We start from the raw sequence: 21,288 nt of genomic DNA, 5'->3' as shown, positions 1-21,288 counted from the left end.
TAGTAGCCGCTGTGGCCCGAGTAGAATGGGCGCGCAGCCCAACAGGAGGGTCCTTTTTTGCCAAAGAGTAACAAATTTTGATGCACAGAACGACCCACCGAGAGATGGTCCGTTTGTGCACAGCTTTCCCCTTCTTAGCACCCACGTATCCAACGAAAAGTTGGTCGTCCACCCGGAACTGCTTTGTGCGGTCCAAATAAAAGGAGAGCGCACATTTTGGGTCCAGACGGTGGAGCCTCTCTTCCTCTTTGGAAGGATGCGGAGGCGGAAAGAAGGTGGGCAAGGTGACAGACTGCCCAAGATGAAATGGAGTCACCACTTTCGGAAGAAAGGAGGGACGAGGCCGAAGGACAACCTTGTCCGGATGAACAGACAGAAAAGGAGGCTTTGAAGATAAAGCCTGGAGCTCACTCACCCGTCTAGCCGAGGTGATGGCTACCAGAAAAGCAGTCTTAAGAGTCAGAAGACGAAGAGGACAATTGTGAAGAGGCTCGAAGGGAGCGCACATCAGGAATGTCAAGACCGGATTCAAGTCCTACTGAAGCATTACAAAAGGGACAGGAGGGAACGTGTGAGTAATGCCTTTTAGAAAGCGTGTAACCACAGGGGACTTGAAGAGAGAAGGCTGATCAGGAAGCCGCAAGAAGGCGGAGATGGCAGCAAGATAACCTTTCAGGGTGCCCAGGGCAGAGCCCTGCCGGGCCAGAGAAAGAAGAAAGAGGAGAACCTCAGAAAGAGGGGCGGAAAGGGGATCCACAGCCTTTGCTGTGCACCATGCCACAAATTTGTTCCACCGGCAGGCGTATACCGTCTTTGTGGAGGGACGCCTGGCTGCCAGAATGATATCACAGACTTCAGGAGGCAAGTCAAATGGCATCAACTGCCGCCGCTCAATCTCCACGCATGGAGGTGGAGGCTGGACAGGTTCGGGTGGAGGACCGTCCCCTGCTGCTACGACAGAAGATCCTCCCGAAGGGGCAGACGTATCGGGGGATCGGTCAACATACTGAGTAGCTCGGGATACCAGTATCTTCGTGCCCAATCCGGAGCCACCAAGATGACTTGGGCCCGGTCGTGCCTGATCTTCTTCAGCACTCTGGGCAGAAGTGGTATAGGCGGAAAGGCGTACAACAGACCGCAACTCCACTCGTGACGAAAAGCGTCGCCTAGCGAGTGCCGCCTTGGAAATTCCAACGCGCAGAACTGCTGACATTGCGCGTTCTCTTCGGTGGCGAATAGATCTAACCAAGGCTCTCCCCACTGCTGAAAGAGACCTTGCGCCACTTCGGAGTTCAGACACCATTCGTGATCCATCATGCACCGGCGGCTGAGTTCGTCCGCTCTGGCGTTCAGAGAGCCCGCCAGATGTTGAACCACTAGGGTGACGCCCTGGTGTTCCAGCCACGTCCAGAGGCGCAGAGCCTCCTGACAAAGGGTCCACGACCCCACCCCGCCCTGTTTGTTGCAATACCACATGGCGGTGGTGTTGTCCGTGAACACCTGCACGACACTGCCCCTGACAGAGGGAAGGAAGGCTTTCAGTGCAAGTCGGATCGCTCTCAACTCCAACAGGTTGATGTGGAGACGAGACTCCGCCGGAGACCAGAGACCTCTGATCTCCGCCTCTCCCATATGGCCACCCCATCCCAGGAGGGACGCATCCGTCACTACGACATGCTCCGGTTGGGGAAGGGAGAGGCTCCTGCCCATGACCCAATCGCGGTCCGTGAGCCACCACTGCAACTGCTGTGCAGTGCCCTCCGAGATCAAGACATGGTCGGACAGGTTGCCGTGATGCTGGGCCCACTGAAACTTCAGGTCCCACTGCAGAGCCCGCATGCGCCGCCTGGCGTGATGCACTAATAGGATGCAGGAGGCCATCAGCTCCAGAAGCCGCAACACTAGCCTGACCGAAACCCAGGATAGAGGCCGAAAGATGGGAATCAGGGCCTGAATATCCCGGACCCGCTGTTCCGGTGGATAGACCCGGAACTGCGCCGAATCGAGAACCGCTCCGATGAAAAGGAGCTTCTGAGAGGGACTCAGGTGTGACTTCGGCACGTTGATGGAAAACCCCAGCAAATGCAGGAGATCCGCCGTAGTCTGGAGATGGGAGACGACTGCCTGGGGCGAGCCCGCCTTCAACAACCAGTCGTCGAGATAGGGGAAGACTGGAACCCCTGATCTGCGCAGATGAGCTGCGACCACCGCCATCACTTTCGTGAACACCCGAGCGGCACTGGTGAGGCCGAAGGGGAGCACGGTAAACTGAAAGTGCTCTTGGCCCACCGTGAACCGCAGGTAACGCCGGTGGGCCGGCAGGACGGGGATGTGGAAATAAGCGTCCTGCAAGTCCAACGCTACCATCCAGTCTCCGGGGTCTAGGGCAGCTAGAACCTGAGCCAAAGTCAACATCTTGAACCGTTCCTTCCGGAGGAAGGCATTGACGTTCCGAAGGTCCAAGATAGGGCGTAGGCCCCCCTTGCCCTTCTTGGGAACCAGAAAGTAGTGGGAATAACAACCACGACCTACTTCTGGGCTCGGAACGCGCTCGACGGCCCCCTTGGCCAAGAGGGCGGAAACCTCCTCGTGGAGAAGATGCAAATGATCCCCCGAGATACGGTGGTGCTGCGGTGGCATGGCTGGAGGGGTCGTCTCGAAGGGGAGGGAGTAGCCCCTTCGGACGATTTGCAGCACCCACCTGTCCGATGTGATGGACCGCCAGTGGAGCAGGTGATGGCGAACTCTGCCGCCCACTGGCGTGGAATGGGCCTGAAAGCTCGGACTAGGAAGGCTTTGAGGCGGATGCTGCCGGGGTGGATGTGGGCTGACCTAGTCCCTCCAGATCCGCCTCGGCGAAAACCGCGACCGCGCGCAGGTTGGGTCTGCGGCTGGTGGCTAGGCGCACGTGAGGAGGCACCCCTTCCTTGGCCACGAAAGGGGCGAAAAGCGGAAGATTGCGACCGCGGGGCCGAGAGGCCCAAGGACTTGGCCGTAGCCCGGGAGTCCTTAAAGCTGTTCAGCGCACTGTCCGCCTTCTCGCCAAACAGGCGAGTGCCATCAAACGGCATGTCCATGAGAGTACTCTGGACATCGCCGGAAAACGACGTGGACCGCAGCCAGGCGTGACGTCGAAGCGCCACAGTGGTGGAAATGGCCCTACCCAGCGAGTCCGTGGTGTCAAGCCCACAACGTATAGCATGTCGCGCTGCATCCCTCCCATCGGCCAGAGCCAGGGTAAGACGTGTCTGGACCTCCTCCGGACACAGGGGCAGCGCGTCCTCCACCGCATCCCACAGAGAGTGGGAATAACGGTCCAAGAGACAAGCGGTGTTCAAAGACCGCAGGCCCAAACTAAGGGAAGAGAACAGTTTCTTGCCAAACTGCTCCAGTCTCTTGGAATCCCGGTCCGGCGGGGCGGTCGGGAAAGAGGATTGGGAGGTGGAGGCCTGGATAACCAGGCTCTCAGGGGTAGGGTGTTGGGACAGAAAACTGGGGTCGCCCGGAGCAGGGCGGTGGCGCCTGGCAACGTTCCTGTCCACAGGAGGAACTGTGGAGGGCTTGGACCAGGTGCCCTGTAGAACGTCAGTGAGGGCCTCATTGAATGGCAGCAGAGGCTCAGTGGAGCTTGCTGCAGACTGAAGCACCTCAGTGAGGACGTTCGTCCTCACAGCCACGGCAGGTAGCTCGAGCCCAAGGGCTGCGGCCGCCTTGCGCAGCACCACGGAGAAAGCAGCACCCTCCTCCGAAGCCACAGTCGGAGGAGAGATGAATCCAGTATCTGGCGAGGTATCCAGACCACTGGCCTCCCCCAGTTCATCTGCCCAGTCCTGGGACAGTTGGGCCTGATGGGCCATAGGATCCTCGGATCCCTCCCAGTAGTCCCCATCATCCGACTCCTGGTGTAGAGGAGAAAGTAACGGAGCCGGGCGGTAGACAAAAGGTGTCTCTAGCGGCGCCGATCTCGGCGTCCATCGACGCCGGACCGGCGCCGGGCCCGGAGCGGGACTGAACTGGGGCACGACGTCGATCGGGGTCGACGTCGGCGTCGGGGGTGGAACCGGAGTCGACGCCGGTGGAGGAGGCGTGACTAGGTCGACCGGCGTCGACGGGGACTCGAGAACGGGTCCCTCGGGCGCTTGCGGCGTCGAGGCCGGAGCCGTCAACGGCGCCGGGGCCGGAGCCGCCGGCTGGCAAGGCAGCCCAGTCGGGTCCGTGGGGCCCGAAGGCGCACCAGCAGGCGCCGACGGCGGAGCCAGTTTCCTCATGGCCGAGAGGAAGGCACTGACTTCCGCCGGCGTCGCGTTAGTCCCAGGGACCGGAGGGTATGGGGACGGACGCGGCGCCTGCGGCTCCGACGGAGCCGCGGGGGTGGAACCACCCAGTCCCTCAACCGAGTCGCGCGACCGGCGAGGGAAGTCCGAAGAGCGATGTCGCCTCTTGGACTTCTTGGAATGCTTCGACTTACCCGAAGACTTTGATCCCGACGACCGATGGTGACGTCGGCTGCGGCTCCGCGACCGATCCTTGGACCTCCTCCTGGACCGGGATCGAGAGGCGCGCGGAGCCGAGTGGCGAATCTCGAGGAGCTTACGGGACCGCTCCCGTCTAGCCTTCGAGGTCAGGGCCTTACAGTCCGAGCACGACTCCGCGTCGTGGTCGAGGCCCAAACAGTACAGGCACCGGCGATGATGGTCCGTAACCGACATCAATCGTTTACAGTCCGTACAGGCTTTAAACCCAGGCATCCTACCGGCACCGGTGTCGATATGACAGGATCAAAAAGGATCAAAAAGGTAGTCAAAAATTGACTAAAGGGGTAGCTCTCCCGGATCTGCGCTTACTGGCGCGGAAAAAAGAAGAACGGACGTCAGCGCGCGAGGGCGGCGTCTAAGTACTCCGACGACGTCATTCCGGCGCACGAATCAGACGACGGACGCGGAGCCGCAGACGACGCCTAGCGACGCGCAAGGGGTATTGCTGACGAAAAATCTTCCGGATCCAGTCTGACGCCTGGGGATATTCTAAGGTGAGGAATCTAACTAACGTGTTTCTTTCAGATGTACACCTGCAGCGGTGGCTGGGTGTTGTTTTGGGGACCCTGTTTTCAAAGGGGAATCTCCGGTTGCAACAAAGACTGCAGGCTCAGGGACGAAGATCTTCTGGAGGTGACCACCGGTTGGAGAGGTAAGTTGAGATGCCTGGTGATGCTGGGACACCGTCGGTTGGGCCACCCAAAGCCGTGGGAAGTCGGGTGCAGGGGTGTCTTTAGGCATCTGGTTTTCTTACCAGCTCCGGTCGGGGGGATCCTTCACAAAAGGGCTGCAGGCGTCGACTGGAAATTCAAGGCAGGTCAGAGATCACCAGATCTCAGGTCGGGATCAACGGGGAGACTTTCTTATGGTGTTGGGCCACTCAAACTCGGGCCATGGGCGTCTGGTGCAGAATTGTGGATTTGGCCGGAGCCAGAGTCTGTGGGTGAGCAAATCCGGTGCTCAAGGGAGACAAAGTCTTGGTTTTGGAAGGCAGGGCAGGTCCTTCCAGTTCTTGAGGGCTGCAGGCTGCAGGACACCCCAGGATTTTGCTGGAGTAGGTTCGAGGTGTGGACAAGCCGATAGGGCTGAGGCCAGTGGGTGTCGTCCTCCTCTTATTTCAGCACGGCTTCTTCGGTCTGGTCGGATCTTGTCTGAGGAGGCAAGGTACAAGGTTGCCCCTAAATGCTAGATTTAGAGGCGTTACAGGTAAGTAAAGGTCGGGACCAAAGGGCCCCTTCCTTGAGGTGGGTACACCCCCTATTATGCCACCCTCCAGTGGGAGGAAATATGCCTCTCTCTGGTTGGCTGGGTCCCCCATCTGCAAGATGGTGGGGACTTAGTTGTGCTTCACCTCACCTCCCCCACCTGAGGGATGGGGTTGGCAAAGGTGGGCACACCTCCCTTCCTCACTTGGTTTTCTACTGATTCTCCCGCCCAAAGTGGGGGTCAGAACTGGGTCGGGGGCAGTTGCTGGAAGCAGCAAATGGCTAGGGTAGCTCACAAAAGCGGCAAGCCTTTGAAGCTTCCCCTTCGTGGACCCTGCCCATCCTGGAGGAGGAGGCTTGGAACCTCGCCCCAGGATATGCATTGATTCAGACCCCCGAGAGCAGTAGGCTCTCGACCAAGTGGTCCAGAAACATGCCTGGTCGTGGCAGCTGGCGAGCAGCCACTCAGCCAGGACACTTCGTGGCAGCTGGCGAGCAGCCACTCAGCCAGGACACTTGTTTTAGGTAGTTTTTCAGGGGGCATCTCTAAGATGATCTCTGAGTACATTTTTCATTAAATCCCACACTGGCATCAGCATGGGTTTAATTTGCTAAGAAGTTTGATACCAAACTTCCCAGTTTTCAGTAAAGTCATTATGGTGCTTTGGAGTTCGTAATGACAAACTCCCAGCACCATATACTCTTAATGGCATTACCATACACACAATTGAATTGGTTTAGACACTGTAGGGGTACAGGACTCCTGCACCTGTACCCTCACCACTGGATTAGTGCACCCAGCTAGAGGATGGATGACCTATGCCTGGGAAGTGGGTTGTAAGCAAGGCACACAGGGATGTGTGCCATGTCGACTCTTCACTTTGTTCCTCACCAAAACATGCAGCCTGCAATGGCAGTGTGTGTGAGTAAATGTACATGGCCTCTAAGGGTGGCACAATAGGGCTGCAGCCTTTATAGGCCTTCCCTGGCCATAGTGCCCTCGGTACCATTTACAAGGGACTGACGTGGCCAAAAAGTGCCAATTGGGTTTTTATCTTAATGCAGTTGGCCCTGGGTACCTGGTTGGCAGGAACCCAGGGCACACTCAGTCAAAGTACATCAGCAGTTTTGCAAAAAGTGGGGGCAACCATGCAAACAGAGGGCACTTTCTTACAACAAATAGCCAATAAACTAAAATACTCCCAATTATGACTTAAGAAGTGATTGATGATTTCTTAAAACAATGGCTGAAAGGAGAGAAGACGAAGACCCCCTCTGTGTATGTTTTTGTTGTCATGGGCTCCAGCAATGCTAAAGCAGTTACTAGATGAGACTTAATAAAAATTGGCAAAGCCAATAGGTTTTACCAAAATCTTTTCACTTCGTCAGTTTCACAGCAGGTGAGTTTCTGTGCAACATTGCAAAAAAAAAAAACATAACAAAAAAAAAAAGCAGCAAGCACTGACTGCATTTTAGCGCTTTCTATTAACTGGTTGTACAGCGTACGCAGTGTAACTACGAGAAGTATGTGTTCCATATAGCCGCACAATAGCGGTAAGCTCCACCCACTGTTCTAGACATCCCCCCTTTGTCAGTCTGCTTAAGCAACAGTTTTACGAGAGACAGCAGACACATGCACTCTCGGGGTATGTGCAAACAAATTAAAAAAAATGTTTAAAGTACCTGCTGGCCAGTGAAAGGACACTGGCCACTTACAGCAGTACTTGGTTCAAGCGCCACAAAACGGAAGAAGAATTTAAAGATCTTAAGTGTGGGAGGAAAACAGCCCAGAAGGAGCTGCTGATCAATAGGGAGCAAGGGAATGAGACCCATGTGGGAGTCAGTCAATGGTAAGTAAAGGTAAGTAATGGTTGGGGCTCTAAGCCCCTTTAAAAAATCTTTTTTTTTTAATACAATAGATTTTGCCAGCACAGTGCAAGCGCTATGCAGGCGAAAACCTAAAAAGTGCCTCAATTTCAGTGGCTCAGAAACATGGAAGGAAAAAAAAGCCAGCCAAAGGAGGTGACATTTCATTCAATGTTCTGAACTAGATGCACATTTGTGAGAGAATTGGAAAGGTTGAAATGGCAAAATCGGAGCAACAAACCCACAGATGCAAAGCCCACTTTCCCTTTACGACCAAAGATAGATCCCACAATGACAGTTGGGGACTGGACAGATGCTGGCTGGTCTCTTATCCAACCGCTACAACAATTTTCATAATTGAAATATTTGCAACAGTACGATAAAAACGTAAAAGACTTACTTTTTGTCATCTGATAAGTTAATATTGGTCCCGTACTTGATTGTTTTAAAAGGTCCTTTCTTCCTTCTTCCAGCGCTGAAACATTTAGACACAAGTATTACAAAAAAGATCACGATTCTACAATTACTGCAAAAGGACAATATGAATTGAACATACTTATCTGAAGATGTAGATTCGCTATCAGAGTGATCCTTATGATGACTCCTTTTCTCATTTTCCTCCTGTGAACACATATAAAATGTTTTCAAGGAATATCGTAGAATCTGGTCAAATTTACAATGCCAAGTTTTTTCACCAAACCGAGCAGTTGCAGAGTAAACCAAGCACTATCAATGGCAAATGATGGTGTTCCCACTAACTAGGAGATTGGTAACTGTTGGCAATATGGTGTTGGCTTTGCAAGCCTACCCGACAAACTAGGTAGGCATGGACAAGTAGTTAAGGTCTGACTCTAGAGGTGAGGTAGGGTTGAGTCTTAGGTACAGAACTCCACATTTATGATAATTGCAATGTATAGATCAGTGCCTATCTAGAGTTACTACTTGTTTTAAATATGCACCACTATCAAGGAAAACATTACCTGCCCAAATCAATCAGTTTGAAGATTATAGTTATTAGATTTACATGCCGTCCATACTGAAAGCAGTGAGGTCAAAATTACAGCTTAATTTTCTCAAACTTTAAAAACAAAGAAAAGTCTCTAGTGGCCTGGCATGGGAGTGTCTAAGCACAGACCCCTTTATGACTAAGTCAACAACGATTCTTTATAGGTTCACATGTCATTTGCCTAGAATACTATGTATTAAATACCCAGGACGTGGGACAAGACTTGCATCTATGCTGAAAAAGGCTCTTCAATACTTCTTGTACCACTGCATCATCAAAGCAGCAATGTTCAAACATGATCATTTCCAAGAGGATTGCAGGGCGTGAAAGCTGGTGTGACAATAAACCCACTCATCAAGTGCACTATCATTGTCCAAGGCAGCTGTCTTCCTGGTGAATGGATTGACAGTACGCTAAAAACCTAGCTATGCAGCCTTTGTCACAGTGTGTTCATGTCCAGGGTTGTGTTAAAGACCCAAACAATTGAGCTGGAATCCTTGGTGTCCTGGTTTTGTTGATATAAAAGTCTTTTTGAAATCAAGACTCTGCAGCACCCTCTGCTGCATAGTCTTGATTCACCATAAATTGGCAGGGTATGCTCAGACGTTGAGTCCCTTGCTCACTTTGCCACTGGATTCAAGCAAGCCTGGCTGAAGACGGCTGAAATGCCAGAAACCGGTCCTAGGAAGCTTGTTTCTGGTCCAGGGAAGACATGGCTTGGCAGTTCGGGCTGGACTGTTCCCATGAGGCACAGGGTCAGACTGATTTGCATATGGCCATGTCTGAACTGGGGTAGCAGAGTGGGCTAAAGAACGGTGATGGATCAAACCCAGATCTGTTGACTGGGTGTGAGTGTTTGATTGGTTCTGATGCTCCGTCCATCACCACCCCTTTTTGTACCGCTTTGTTCGTCATAAGTTGGCAGGGTATGCTCAGACGTTGAGTCCCTTGCTCACTTTGCCACTGGATTCAAGCAAGCCTGGCTGAAGACGGCTGAAATGCCAGAAACCGGTCCTAGGAAGCTTGTTTCCGGTCCAGGGAAGACATGGCTTGGCAGTTCGGGCTGGACTGTTCCCATGAGGCACAGGGTCAGACTGATTTGCATATGGCCATGTCTGAACTGGGGTGGCAGAGTGGGCTAAAGAACGGTGATGGATCAAACCCAGATCTGTTGACTGGGTGTGAGTGTTTGATTGGTTCTGATGCTCCGTCCATCACCACCCCTTTTTGTACCGCTTTGTTCACCATAAGTTGGCAGGGTATGCTCAGACGTTGAGTCCCTTGCTCACTTTGCCACTGGATTCAAGCAAGCCTGGCTGAAGACGGCTGAAATGCCAGAAACCGGTCCTAGGAAGCTTGTTTCCGGTCCAGGGAAGACATGGCTTGGCAGTTCGGGCTGGACTGTTCCCATGAGGCACAGGGTCAGACTGATTTGCATATGGCCATGTCTGAACTGGGGTGGCAGAGTGGGCTAAAGAACGGTGATGGATCAAACCAAGATCTGTTGACTGGGTGTGAGTGTTTGATTGGTTCTGATGCTCCGTCCATCACCACCCCTTTTTGTACCGCTATGCAGCACCCTCTGCCTTACATTTTGGAGACTTAAAGTAAGTTACTTACCTTCGGTAACGATGTATCTGGTAGAGACGCTGTCTAGACTCAGATTCCTTAACTTCGAACATCCCCAGGCGTCAGAGTAGATCTGGAAATATTTTGCAGCAGCACCTCTGCGCGCCGGGGACGGCACCACACGACCCCGCCCTGACGTCGTCCACTCAGTGTGGGAGGGTATGCTCAGACGTGAGTCCCTTGCTCATTGCACCATCAGGATTCAGGCAAGCCGGGCCGACGAAGGCTGTGATGCCAGAAACCGGTCCCCGGAAGCTTGTTTCCTTCCTAGTATAAGAATTGGCTTGGTAGTTTGGTTTGCCCTGTTCCCATCATGCACTGGGACAGGTACAGACTAATTTGCATGTAGCCAGGTTCTGAGCTGGGATGGTGCAGTGAGCTAAAAAACGGTGATGGATTAAAACCATGATCTCTTGACTTGGTAAGAGTATTCTGCATCATTCAGAAACTCTGTCCATCACCACCCCCTTTTTCCCAAATCGTGACGTCAGCGGGGTCATACAAGTCCCTCCCAGAGCGCTGTCGTCAGTTTTCATCTGAGAAACTTTTCCGCGGCATAACGCGGAGCCACCAACAAAAAACTGTGAGAGTATGGGAACAGTGCGCGAGGGATGAAAATCCATGAATAAAGAAGGAGGATGGTGGAAGACACCATCGTAAAAGACAGAATTAGACATAGCCTACATATAAGTGAAAGCTGCCAGAAAGAGCCCCCCAAGCTAAGCGAAGACCCCCTCCCCGAGTGCAACAAAGGAACAACATCTCAACAGACAGAAATAAACTGATAGTGCCATGTAGAACTGTGCCGTCTAGTAATAACGGAACACAGACAGAAAAACAGTCCACTGTAGGAAGGTATGAAAAGGCTGGCCTTTTCCCTATAAGAGCGGAGGTTGGAAACGGAGCACAACCGACCCTCAAAGAGGATGACCACGAGGGGACCAGGACCCCGAGTTAGCTAAGAAGACCGAAGGAAGGGAAGGTAACTGGAGAGGAAAACTAATCTCCTCGTGAATCAAAAGGCACCATATCACAGGAAAAAAGCCCCTACGCGGACGACATACTCCTCTATCTGGCCTCATCGGCCCGATCCCTCAATTGCCTCATGGATATTTGTGTGGCGTTTGGCCGGGTCTCAGGGTATACCATAAACTGGACAAAATCGCATATTTATGTACTCGCGGGCAATCAGCCTCGACTCCCTCGTAATTGTGCTGCCAAAATAGTGCCTGATGGGTTCAAATATTTGGGCATCCACATCACGGCGCAGGAATCCCACTTCATAGCGGAAAATCTCAAAAAAACGCTGGAGCGATTCCGCAGGGATGTGCAGTGCTGGCGTACACTGCCGATCACCCTATTAGGTAGGGCGGCCCTCTTTAAAATGATGGCACTCCCGAGATTTCTGTAGGCCCTGCAAAATACGCCATTTCCGATAGCCCCAGCGTATTTCAGGGAAGTAAATAGCGAACTCAGCAAGCTGTTGTGGGATGGTAAGGCGACGCGCATAGCGATGCACAAACGAGTGAAGGGCTGGTATGATGGAGGGATAGCGCTCCCGCACATTAAGATATACTACTGGGCCTCACACCTGGCGGTAATCAACCAATGGCTTCACGCTGATCAGGCAGACCAGGCCTACCGTATGGATAGGCATCTGCTGGGTACCGACCATCTTATGGGAGTACTCTACAACCGGAATCAACACAAACATCTTATAGGCCCTACAGCTCATACAATTAAGATCTGGCACGAAGGGCAGAGGGAGATGGGGTGGGAAGGAGTCATCACGCAGGTGACACCACTCTGGGACACAAATAAACTGGGAAGGCTAAAGAACACAAAGGGATTCAAACAATGGGACCTGATCGGTATTTCGAGGGTGGGGGACGTGTGGAAAAAGGGGGAAACCGTCCCATTCGTGCAGCTTCAAAAAAGCTATGGGATGGCTGACACAGAGGCGTTTCGGTATTTACAAATAAGACATGCGCTGACAGCACTCATACCACAAGGCACGAAACTTCCGGAATCCTCACCCCTCGAGGACAGGCTCCTTACTGACCATATGACGAAGAAAGCGATATCACTCACATACAAAAAAATCATAAATAACCAACCAGACCCAACACAAGCCCTAAAAGCTAGATGGGAGATTGACGTAGGTGAGTTGGATGAGACAGATTGGCAGGATGCGCTGGCATCCCCGCAAGAAGTGGCGATCTCCGCCAGATTTAAATTAATACAACTGAAGATACTGCACCGCACCTACTACACCAGGACACTACTGCATAAATTGCACAGAGCCGACTCACCGCTTTGCGTTCGACAGTGTGGGGAACCGGGTACGTTCTGGCACATAATATGGCAATGTGTAGACATCCAGAACTATTGGAAAGCAATCATGCGTACAATCGCGCAGGTGACAGGAGTAACATTGGTTCCTGAACCCAGGGGGTGTATATTGAATGTCTGGGAGGCAGCGGATATCACGCATACAGTGCAAACATGGGTAGCCCTAGGGACAGCCTAAGCGAAAAGAGACATTGCGCAACAGTGGGGAGCCAGACAGGCCCCGACACTCCGAAAATGGTGTACTGGTATGGACGAACTAATGGTAACTGAAAAATCGGTCTACGTACACAGAGGATGCCCCAAAAAATGGACTAAGATATGGGGGAAGTGGAATGAATATCGGGGCAACATCTGTGATCCCCCGCAGGACGAATCCCTGTCAGACGATTCCAACTAGCTGGGGTGTGTATAAAGGGGCATGGCAAGAGATGTTTGATGTGGTTGAGGAGAGGGGGCTGGGGTCCTGAGGGAACCGAAAGAGATCCTTAATGCACAACAAAGGCTGAAACGAGAGCAATGTGGTGTACGTTGTAAAGAACGCTATGGTATTGCAGTACTGGTTGAAAATGTAAATGTTAATAAAAAGAGTTTTAAAAAAAAAAAAACGCCAGAAGGGCGCCACTCCATACCTGTATAAAAACGACAGGTAGAACGGCATGAGCCCTATACCAAGGGGTGGGGGGAGGAGGGAGGGAGAGAGAGAAAACTCTCCGCTTAATGGCACCCGATGAGTACACCGACCCAAGCTGGAAATTAACTTCAAGAGATGCAACCAGCCTAACCTATAGAAGGAAGTTGAAGGAGCCTGTGTCAAGAGCCCAAAGGAAAGAGCTAGAACCTGAACAATGCGTTGGGAATAGCCGGCGGGACAGGAAACCTGCCAAGTGCACACAATCCCAAAAAACGGTAATTAGGTGCAATTAGCATCAATTCTAAACCCGCCGAAGTAGGTAGAAACATACAGCAGGCAAACAGCCATAGAGACCTTAAAGTGGCTTACACAAGAAGCATATGAGTGCCTGACCGGGCAATATGAAGCCAAAGTGAGAAACAACCCATAAAGGAGCTGTCCCGCAGGCGTAGCTTCAACAATAGTATGTTAAAACGTGGAAAAAAGGCATATCCGAAGGAAGTGGCCAAAAAACGGCAAGTTAACCAATGGTGGTAAGAGTCTCAGAATCCGAGATCAACTCTCCAGAAAAGACACGTACAGCGTCGAACACCAAAAAAGGGAGCATATGTTAAATTGGGAAATTACCCAGTAAGCAGAAGCAAGGAGGAACCTATGGCAACTTGCAACAACTTAGAAAAGCTCCCCCACACATGGAGATATTGGTCCGGACCTAGAAGCCTCGAAAGAGGTGGAGACGTAGGAAGAGGAATACCTAGGCAACTGGCATGTATACAGAATGTACAGAGCTAGCCAGGAGCAGAACATGCCCCTTCCGGATCACACCTAGCACAGTAAGGGCAGGTAGGAGCCATTGTTGAAGAGGAGACCAGGAAAACTACCAAGGAGGTGGATGACCATGGCGTAAGCAGATGGCCCCAGGAATAAACAGAACACCGTACAACGGACCACCAGGCGAAGCATGAGGTCCACAGGCTCTCCAGGCCCAGGTGAGATAAACAAAGCTATATAATAGCATACAAGTACCCCACATGGAGTATGCATACCCCAAACAGGGAACACCTTTAGGGCAATATGCCAAGCTAAGAGAGTGCAGTAACGAACTGAACCCGTGAACATGAGTTCTGAGCCGTATGACATTACCGAGCTGAACCACCGGCTCAATACCACAGTCAGAGGACCAGACACAGCAACCTGTGGAACACGACCACAGCAGGCCAACAGACAGCTCAAAGCAAAACGCATCCAAGAGATGACAATAAAAGGGTGATCACCCTTGACCACAGAAAAATAAATGAAGACATAAGGCTCACCGCACATGTTAAACACAGAGCACATCTAATGGATGCGAAATGAAAGAAGTACCACCACGGAAGATAGGCCTAAAAAGACCTAAGTGGGAGGACGAAAGCCCGCAAAGAGCCAGTGAACCGCCAACTCAAACAGCATCAAACAGCAAAACCCTGTTAAAGGGTAAGTCAACCAGTCGCTCCCGGATATTTTCAGGGAAGACACTATCTCGCAACCAAGCAGGACACCTTAAGGCAACAGAGCCCGCCATAGCTCGGCCCAACGAATCTGCAGTATCTAAGGCTGAGCGGATAGTGAATTCGGCAAAATCGAGGCCATCCGGAGGAGGCAAAGGAGATCAACGCGAGCACCTTCAGAGGTGGCAGAAAGCAAAGATTCTGCAGAGTCCCACAGGGCAGAGGTAGCCCGAGCCAAAACACACTTTATTTAAGGACCGTAGGGCCGCACTAGTGGATGCAAAGATGTTCCTACCCCATGACCCAAGCCATCTGGACTCTCGAGAGGGAGGAAGCGTTTGAGGGGGCAGGCAAGGAAAGGCAGTCTGCAACACAAACTCCTGCACATCAGGGTCCACAAAAAGACAAACAGGATCATGCAGAGCTGGATGGTGGCAGTGCAAAACCTGAACGAGCCACCGGGTCACCTGAAGCAGGCCGAACCCAGGTACCCAAAATGGTATCATAAAGGGAAGCCTCAAAGGGCAGAAGCTGCTCCACATTCCCAGACCCACGGTGAAGGACCTCAAGCAAGGGGTCCACAGACAAGGGGGCAGAAGGGGGTTGCATGTTTAAAATGTGGGTGGCCATCGAGACCACTCTCAAAAAGGCTGCACCAGCTTCGGTAGCCCTCCGCGGAGAGGACAACAACTCATCAGTGGGGGAGGGTTGTAAGCTGACCCTCCCAAGACATTGAGGGTGCGACCAAAGCCCCACGTAAGGGAGCCCCATTGAAGAATGAGGATCCTGATGGGGCTCCTGGGGAGGCGAAGAGTCTGCCGGATCTGAGAGCTCCTGAGGAGGCTCCACAAATTCCAAGGGGGGCACTGGCAACAATACCTCCAGCGACGCCAGTTGAGAGGGTGCCGCCGAACTCTCTCCAGAGGCCTCTAGAGAAGAGTCCACAATTCGGCATTGACACGGCGCCAAAACAGCGCGTGTCGGCGCCGACCGTACCTAGTCACTCGCCAACTCGGCTGCATCCAGCGTTGAGTCAGCGCCAAAACTATGACAAGCTCCCCTTCCGAAGGAGAGGGCGCTGGAGCCGGCAAGGCAAGCTTTCGGCGCCGCCCCGGCGCCAACTCCACCTCATCCATGACAGGCTCTGACTCAGGAGAAATAAGCGGAGGCGGAGCAGATGAGGCGAGCCTCCGGTACAGCACCGACCCGGGACAGGCGACCGCCTGCCTGGAAGCCCGGGGAGTGCTCAAGGCAGGGCTATGAGCACCAGCAACCACCTGTAGCACCACAGGGCGCCCAGCGGAGCTATGCGGCGAGGCAGAGGCGCCGTGGGTCTTAGAGGGGGACCCGTGTGGGCTGCACCCTAATGACTCCACGTGGACCGTCGAGGGGGACCCAACCGGGCCACGCCCCAAAGACACCACATCTCCGACGTTCCTGGGGGGCAAAGGCTCAATTGGCGCCAGGGGCGAACCCGTTGGCGAGTCCGGAGATCCCACAAGAAGCGGAGGCCCTGAGGACGCCCCAGGAACGGGAGAGGACCCAAGGGAGGCCTGCAGAGCCGCCATTTGGGCCAGAGTTGCCCCACACCCGGAAAGGGCAGATAGAGGGGGGGCCACTGTCGGGAGCGCATGTCCGGAACGTTGCGGGAACCAGTGCCCCTGACAACAGAACAATGGGAGGTCGAAGACCTTGGCGACAATCGCCTCGACTTACTAAGTGGCGAACGACGGCCCCGGAGGGCGAACAATGGCGGAACCAGACAGTAGGGACCTGCCATTGATGAAGAGGCCGGGGGGGCGAGACGACTCAGACCGGGCAGTTGTGCCACGAGAAGCTTCATACGGCGCTCCCGCTGAGACTTCGGCTTCAGGTGTCGGCAGGCTTCGGAGTCCATAGAGTCATGGTGCACGCCCAGACACCACATACAAATAAGATGCGGGTCCGTCGCGGACATCTGCCGCGAACAGGAATTAGAAAGTTTTAAAGCCCGAATGCATCGCACACTGTTCCTGGCGAGAAGCGTCGACAAGGAGGCATGAAAACAGACCAGAGGAACCACTCACTGCGGATCTGCGTTGCACGTGGAAAAGAAGGAAACTGACGTCAGCGCGCCGGGAGGGACGTATATGACCTCGCTGACGCCACATACATGGATGACGTCAGGGAGGTGTCGCGTGACGCCGTCCCCCGGCACGCAGAGGTGCTGCTGCAAAAAAGTTCCGGATCCAGTCTGATGCCTGGGGATATTCTAAGTTAAGGAATCTGCGGCTAGATGTCTATCAGATCCACTTGCAAAGGCACTCACAAGCTAAAGAATTAACTTCCAATGTGTCTGCACCTTTACCTTGTGAAAACAAAAGGAAAATTATTTTAATATTTATTATCCATCCTGCCGGAAGTGACACCACCTGAATAACACCTGCACTAAACCATTCAGAAAATACTGTCTAAGATGGATGAATACAGTGCCATGACCAGGCATTCTTCTGAGGTAGGATGACAGATGCTTTATGGACATATGTTGCAGTCCCAATTTTACCAAGCTCAGCAGAAATCGCAACTGTTAAGAGCTGGATGCCAGCCAATCTCTGAACACCAGAGTCCTCCATTTCCAATTCCAGCAGAGCTGGAGTTGGCCACCCTACCATGAATTTCTTGGACAAGTCAAAATGCCCAAACTGTATGACCTACAAAGAGGTGCAACAATGCAGGATTATGAAGACATCCCTGCTTATTAGAGGATTATTCACAGGTAGCTGAAGGTGAGGATGCATCAACGTATGCAGCAACAAGGGAAACCATGTTTACCTCACACAAATTGGAATTGCCAGGGCTATCTGACAACTACACTCCAGAGGCCTGAGCGTCTGCCAGTGAAGCAGTTAATTGTTGGAATACACGTTAATATGGAAAAGGTCGATGCTAACTTGAACAATACATTCATTTATGAGAACAAAATTGTGGGGGGTTTTTTAACGAAGTTGCCCATTGTGAACTCTGCATCAACCCAGATTTGCAAACACGTAATCAGGCAAGCACTAAGACCTAGGCCCGAGGTCACTGATTTATATGTCACAGGAAGGGTGACACGTATCCGGCAGACAAACGTATGGACAGGAAACCTTAGATCAATCCCACAGATAGGCGGAGGGACACTGCAATGGTCAAGGGAGATTGGCCACAAATAAGCACACTCTCCTAAAACACCATAAAGTCAGATGCCACATGAGTGAGGAACATATAGCCAATATAGAGACAGCCCATGCAGTGATCAAACACTCCCTATGCTGGACATCTTGACACGTTACCTACTGGCCACAATGTGTCCACACAAGGTTAGAAAATTAATTTATGACTCCAAACTCAACAACTTCGATTCCTCGCCATACATGGATCACCAGAAAGCTTGTATTGCCGACAATGAAATGTATTAAAGGAGGTCCCTGACCGATTGTAAATTTAGACAGTCCTCAGTCCCTGCACCTCTGTTTTCAACACAGCAATGTTTAAAAAAAATAATAATAATAATACTAATTATTGAACAGGTCTACAACACAAACACCAATGATGTTTTATTTGTTGCATTTCCGGTATAAAGCCAACAAGGCAGACTACCGCAGCTCTTGAGAGGGACCAAATAGATAAGGCAAATGCTACTTACCAGTATGCATCTGTTCTTGGCATGTAGAGCTGCAGATCTACACACTGTGCATAGATCGCCATCTGGTGTTGGGCCCGGATGTTTGCAGTTGTTTTTCCTCTTGGAAAGTCTTTGGAAGTCACAAGGTATGTGACTCCAACTTTGGGTCGTATTGCGCATGGGCTTCGGCTCCATCCTCAGATTGTTTTTCGCCAGCAGAGAAATGGAGCGTAGTAATAAGCAGTGAAGATGCCCATGTGTGTTGTATCTAAATAAGATAACCTGGAACAGATAAAGGTAGCCGGTACCTAGTCCTCATAATAAAAACCGCCACACGCCTCACAGAAGAACTAACGATCAAAATACAAATATTAGAAACGAAAATCAAGAGCACGGTGCAGTTAACTGTATACAAAAAAAGGTTGGAAGAAATCAATAAAGAAATGAACGAAACAAAGGACTACATTACACAGAACAAGATCCAGAAATTAGGGAAGGATCTGAAAAAATTCTCTATGGAAAAGATGCACCCCTACAGTGCAGAGGATTACAAAATCCTGGATGACACTTTTGACAATTCAAGTATTTCGAGCACAGGTTCGACGAATAATGGCTCTGACTGGAGTGGAGAGGAATCTTACACACCGAGGAGGAACAGAGGTCAATACAGACGCCAAAACAGAAGAAGACCAAACACCTGGTTCAATCCCTACTTTGGCACACAGACACCCCAAATGCCCTTTACACCTTTCAACCCCAACCTTCCAGCCTGGGCTAACCCTTTCTATCCAGGTCCTCCACCTATGGGCCCTCCAGTAATGCCGGACATGGGATCCAACTATACGCATAGACCGCCTTTTTTAGGGAGAGGCCAGACAACCCACAGGACAAGACGCAAAGGGGTCACCTGGTCAGACCAGCAACACCAAGTCCACACGAGGAGCATGACGGGCGCAAAAGCAGGAACAAGCACAACAACCTGATTTTCAACCTCACCAACGTAAGACTTACCAAAGAACAAGAGGATGTTCTTAACAAAGGTCTTAGTTACGTACCCACACCACCCGTAGACATCTTCAGACTCCAGTGTGAAATGGCTGAATTCTGCAGGAAGATTAAGCTGAAAGCCTTCTTCAATGGAAAAGAAGAAATAACAAAGGACGGCGATACGACACTCCGCCGTAAATCCAACTTCTGCCCACTTAACCACCAAGTTCCAGTAGAAGTACTAGCCTTTGAACAGGCCATAATGAAAGAAGTGGGTGATCTTAAAGACCAAACCAGAAGACCTTTCATGAATATATCTAATGCTGAACAAAGAGCACTAGATACATTAAGACAAGACGAAGAACTAATAATCAAACCAGCGGATAAGGGAGGTGGCATTGTGCTTCTCAGCAAAGAAGGGTACCATCAACAGTGCATTGAATTACTTTCTGACGAAAAATTCTACGAAGTCATCAGGACAGACCCAACCCAACGCTTACAGAACACCATTGCCATCATGGTTGATGAAGCAGAAACCAACAATTGGGTCTCCAAGACTGAAGCAGAATTTTTGATAACCAAGACACCAAGAATGCCTTATTTCTATTCTTTACCCAAAATCCACAAAGAACGACGCCCGCCACCTGGACGTCCGATTGTCTCTGGGATCGGTTCTATTTTAGAACCGTTGTCACAATTTGCTGACCATTATTTGCGACCATTGGTACAAAAAACTCCCACCTATTTGAAAGACACGAAAGACCTCCTCAACCACCTACAGAATCTACAATACTCACAGAACAGTATGTTACTAGTGGGACTTGACATCGAAAGTTTGTATACGAGCCTCCCGCAACAGAAAACCCTGGAAACCTTAGAAACACTTCTCTTCGGCCAACAATGGGAACACAAGACACCGAGACATTTCGTACTTGAGTGCTGTAGGTTAGCACTTACAGAAAACCATTTTGAATACAATAAAATCATGTATAAACAGCGCCATGGTACTTCAATGGGCAGTACCTTTGCGCCGAGTGTAGCGGGGCTTTATGTCAGCAACTTTGAAACCACCTACATCCATGACCCCTCCAATCCCTTCCTGAGTCACATTATCTTCTGGAAGCGATATATAGATGACGTCCTTCTGATATGGGAAGGAGACAATGAAGATCTGTACGAATTCCACCAATGGCTCAATACCAGGGATGACTGCCTGAAATTTACATACACAGCAGATCCAAATAAACTCGACTTCCTAGATGTCACTATCTTCAACGAAGGGGACAAATTACAAACTAAGACCTACTTCAAACCCACAGCTAAAAACAGCCTGTTATCATATAACAGCTTTCACCCACGTCCGTTGAGGGAAAACCTCCCGTATGGACAGTTCCTGCGACTCAGAAGAAATTGCAGCAACATCAGAGACTACAAGAGTCAGGCAATGGAACTAAGTGATAAACTACAAACCAGGGACTACCCCATACACATTATCAAAAAATTCCAGAAAAGGGCAAGGAACCAGCCAAGAGAGACCCTCCTAGACACCACAACAAAAGAACCCACCTTGGATCAGCTGACATGTGTTAGCACTTACAGTACTGTGACAAACGATATCAAGAAAATCGTCAACAAAAACTGGCGAACTCTGACTTCGGGAAACTTGAAATGGCCAAAACCCAGATTCTCAAATAAAAGAACAAGGAACCTAAAAGACATACTCATACACACAAGACCTTTGGAAAAACCAGCCACAAAGATGCAACAAGGCCTTTGGCACAACACACCGGTTACAGGACATTTCCCATGTGGGTCATGCTCAGTTTGCCACCTAACAACGGCAACCAAAAATTTACAGTTATCACCCAATCTGAACTGGACCATAAGAGCGCACACTAACTGCAATACCACCCACGTTATCTACATGATCACATGCCCATGCGGCTT

General features: G+C 51.2%; 1 protein-coding gene across 3 annotated transcripts in view; it reads right to left on the bottom strand.

Annotated features, from left to right (window-relative positions):
• The window catches only part of KDM6A (lysine demethylase 6A), a 1,084,836-nt gene that overhangs the window by 328,284 nt on the left and 735,264 nt on the right, over window positions 1–21,288 (bottom strand). For all 3 annotated transcript variants that reach the window (XM_085622961.1, XM_085622962.1, XM_085622963.1), the window contains 2 exons: window positions 8,163–8,227; window positions 8,007–8,081 (listed from right to left, as the gene is read on the bottom strand). In XM_085622961.1, coding sequence (XP_085479087.1) covers window positions 8,007–8,081; window positions 8,163–8,227 — 140 coding nt within the window. The remainder of the gene's footprint in view (window positions 1–8,006; window positions 8,082–8,162; window positions 8,228–21,288) is intronic.

This window comes from Triturus cristatus, chromosome 8, assembly GCF_964204655.1.
Source record: "Triturus cristatus chromosome 8, aTriCri1.1, whole genome shotgun sequence".
In the NCBI taxonomy this organism is placed as follows: Eukaryota; Metazoa; Chordata; class Amphibia; order Caudata; family Salamandridae; genus Triturus; species Triturus cristatus.
Note: the sequence above shows the minus strand (reverse complement) of the source record. Positions and strands in the feature narration are given on the sequence as shown.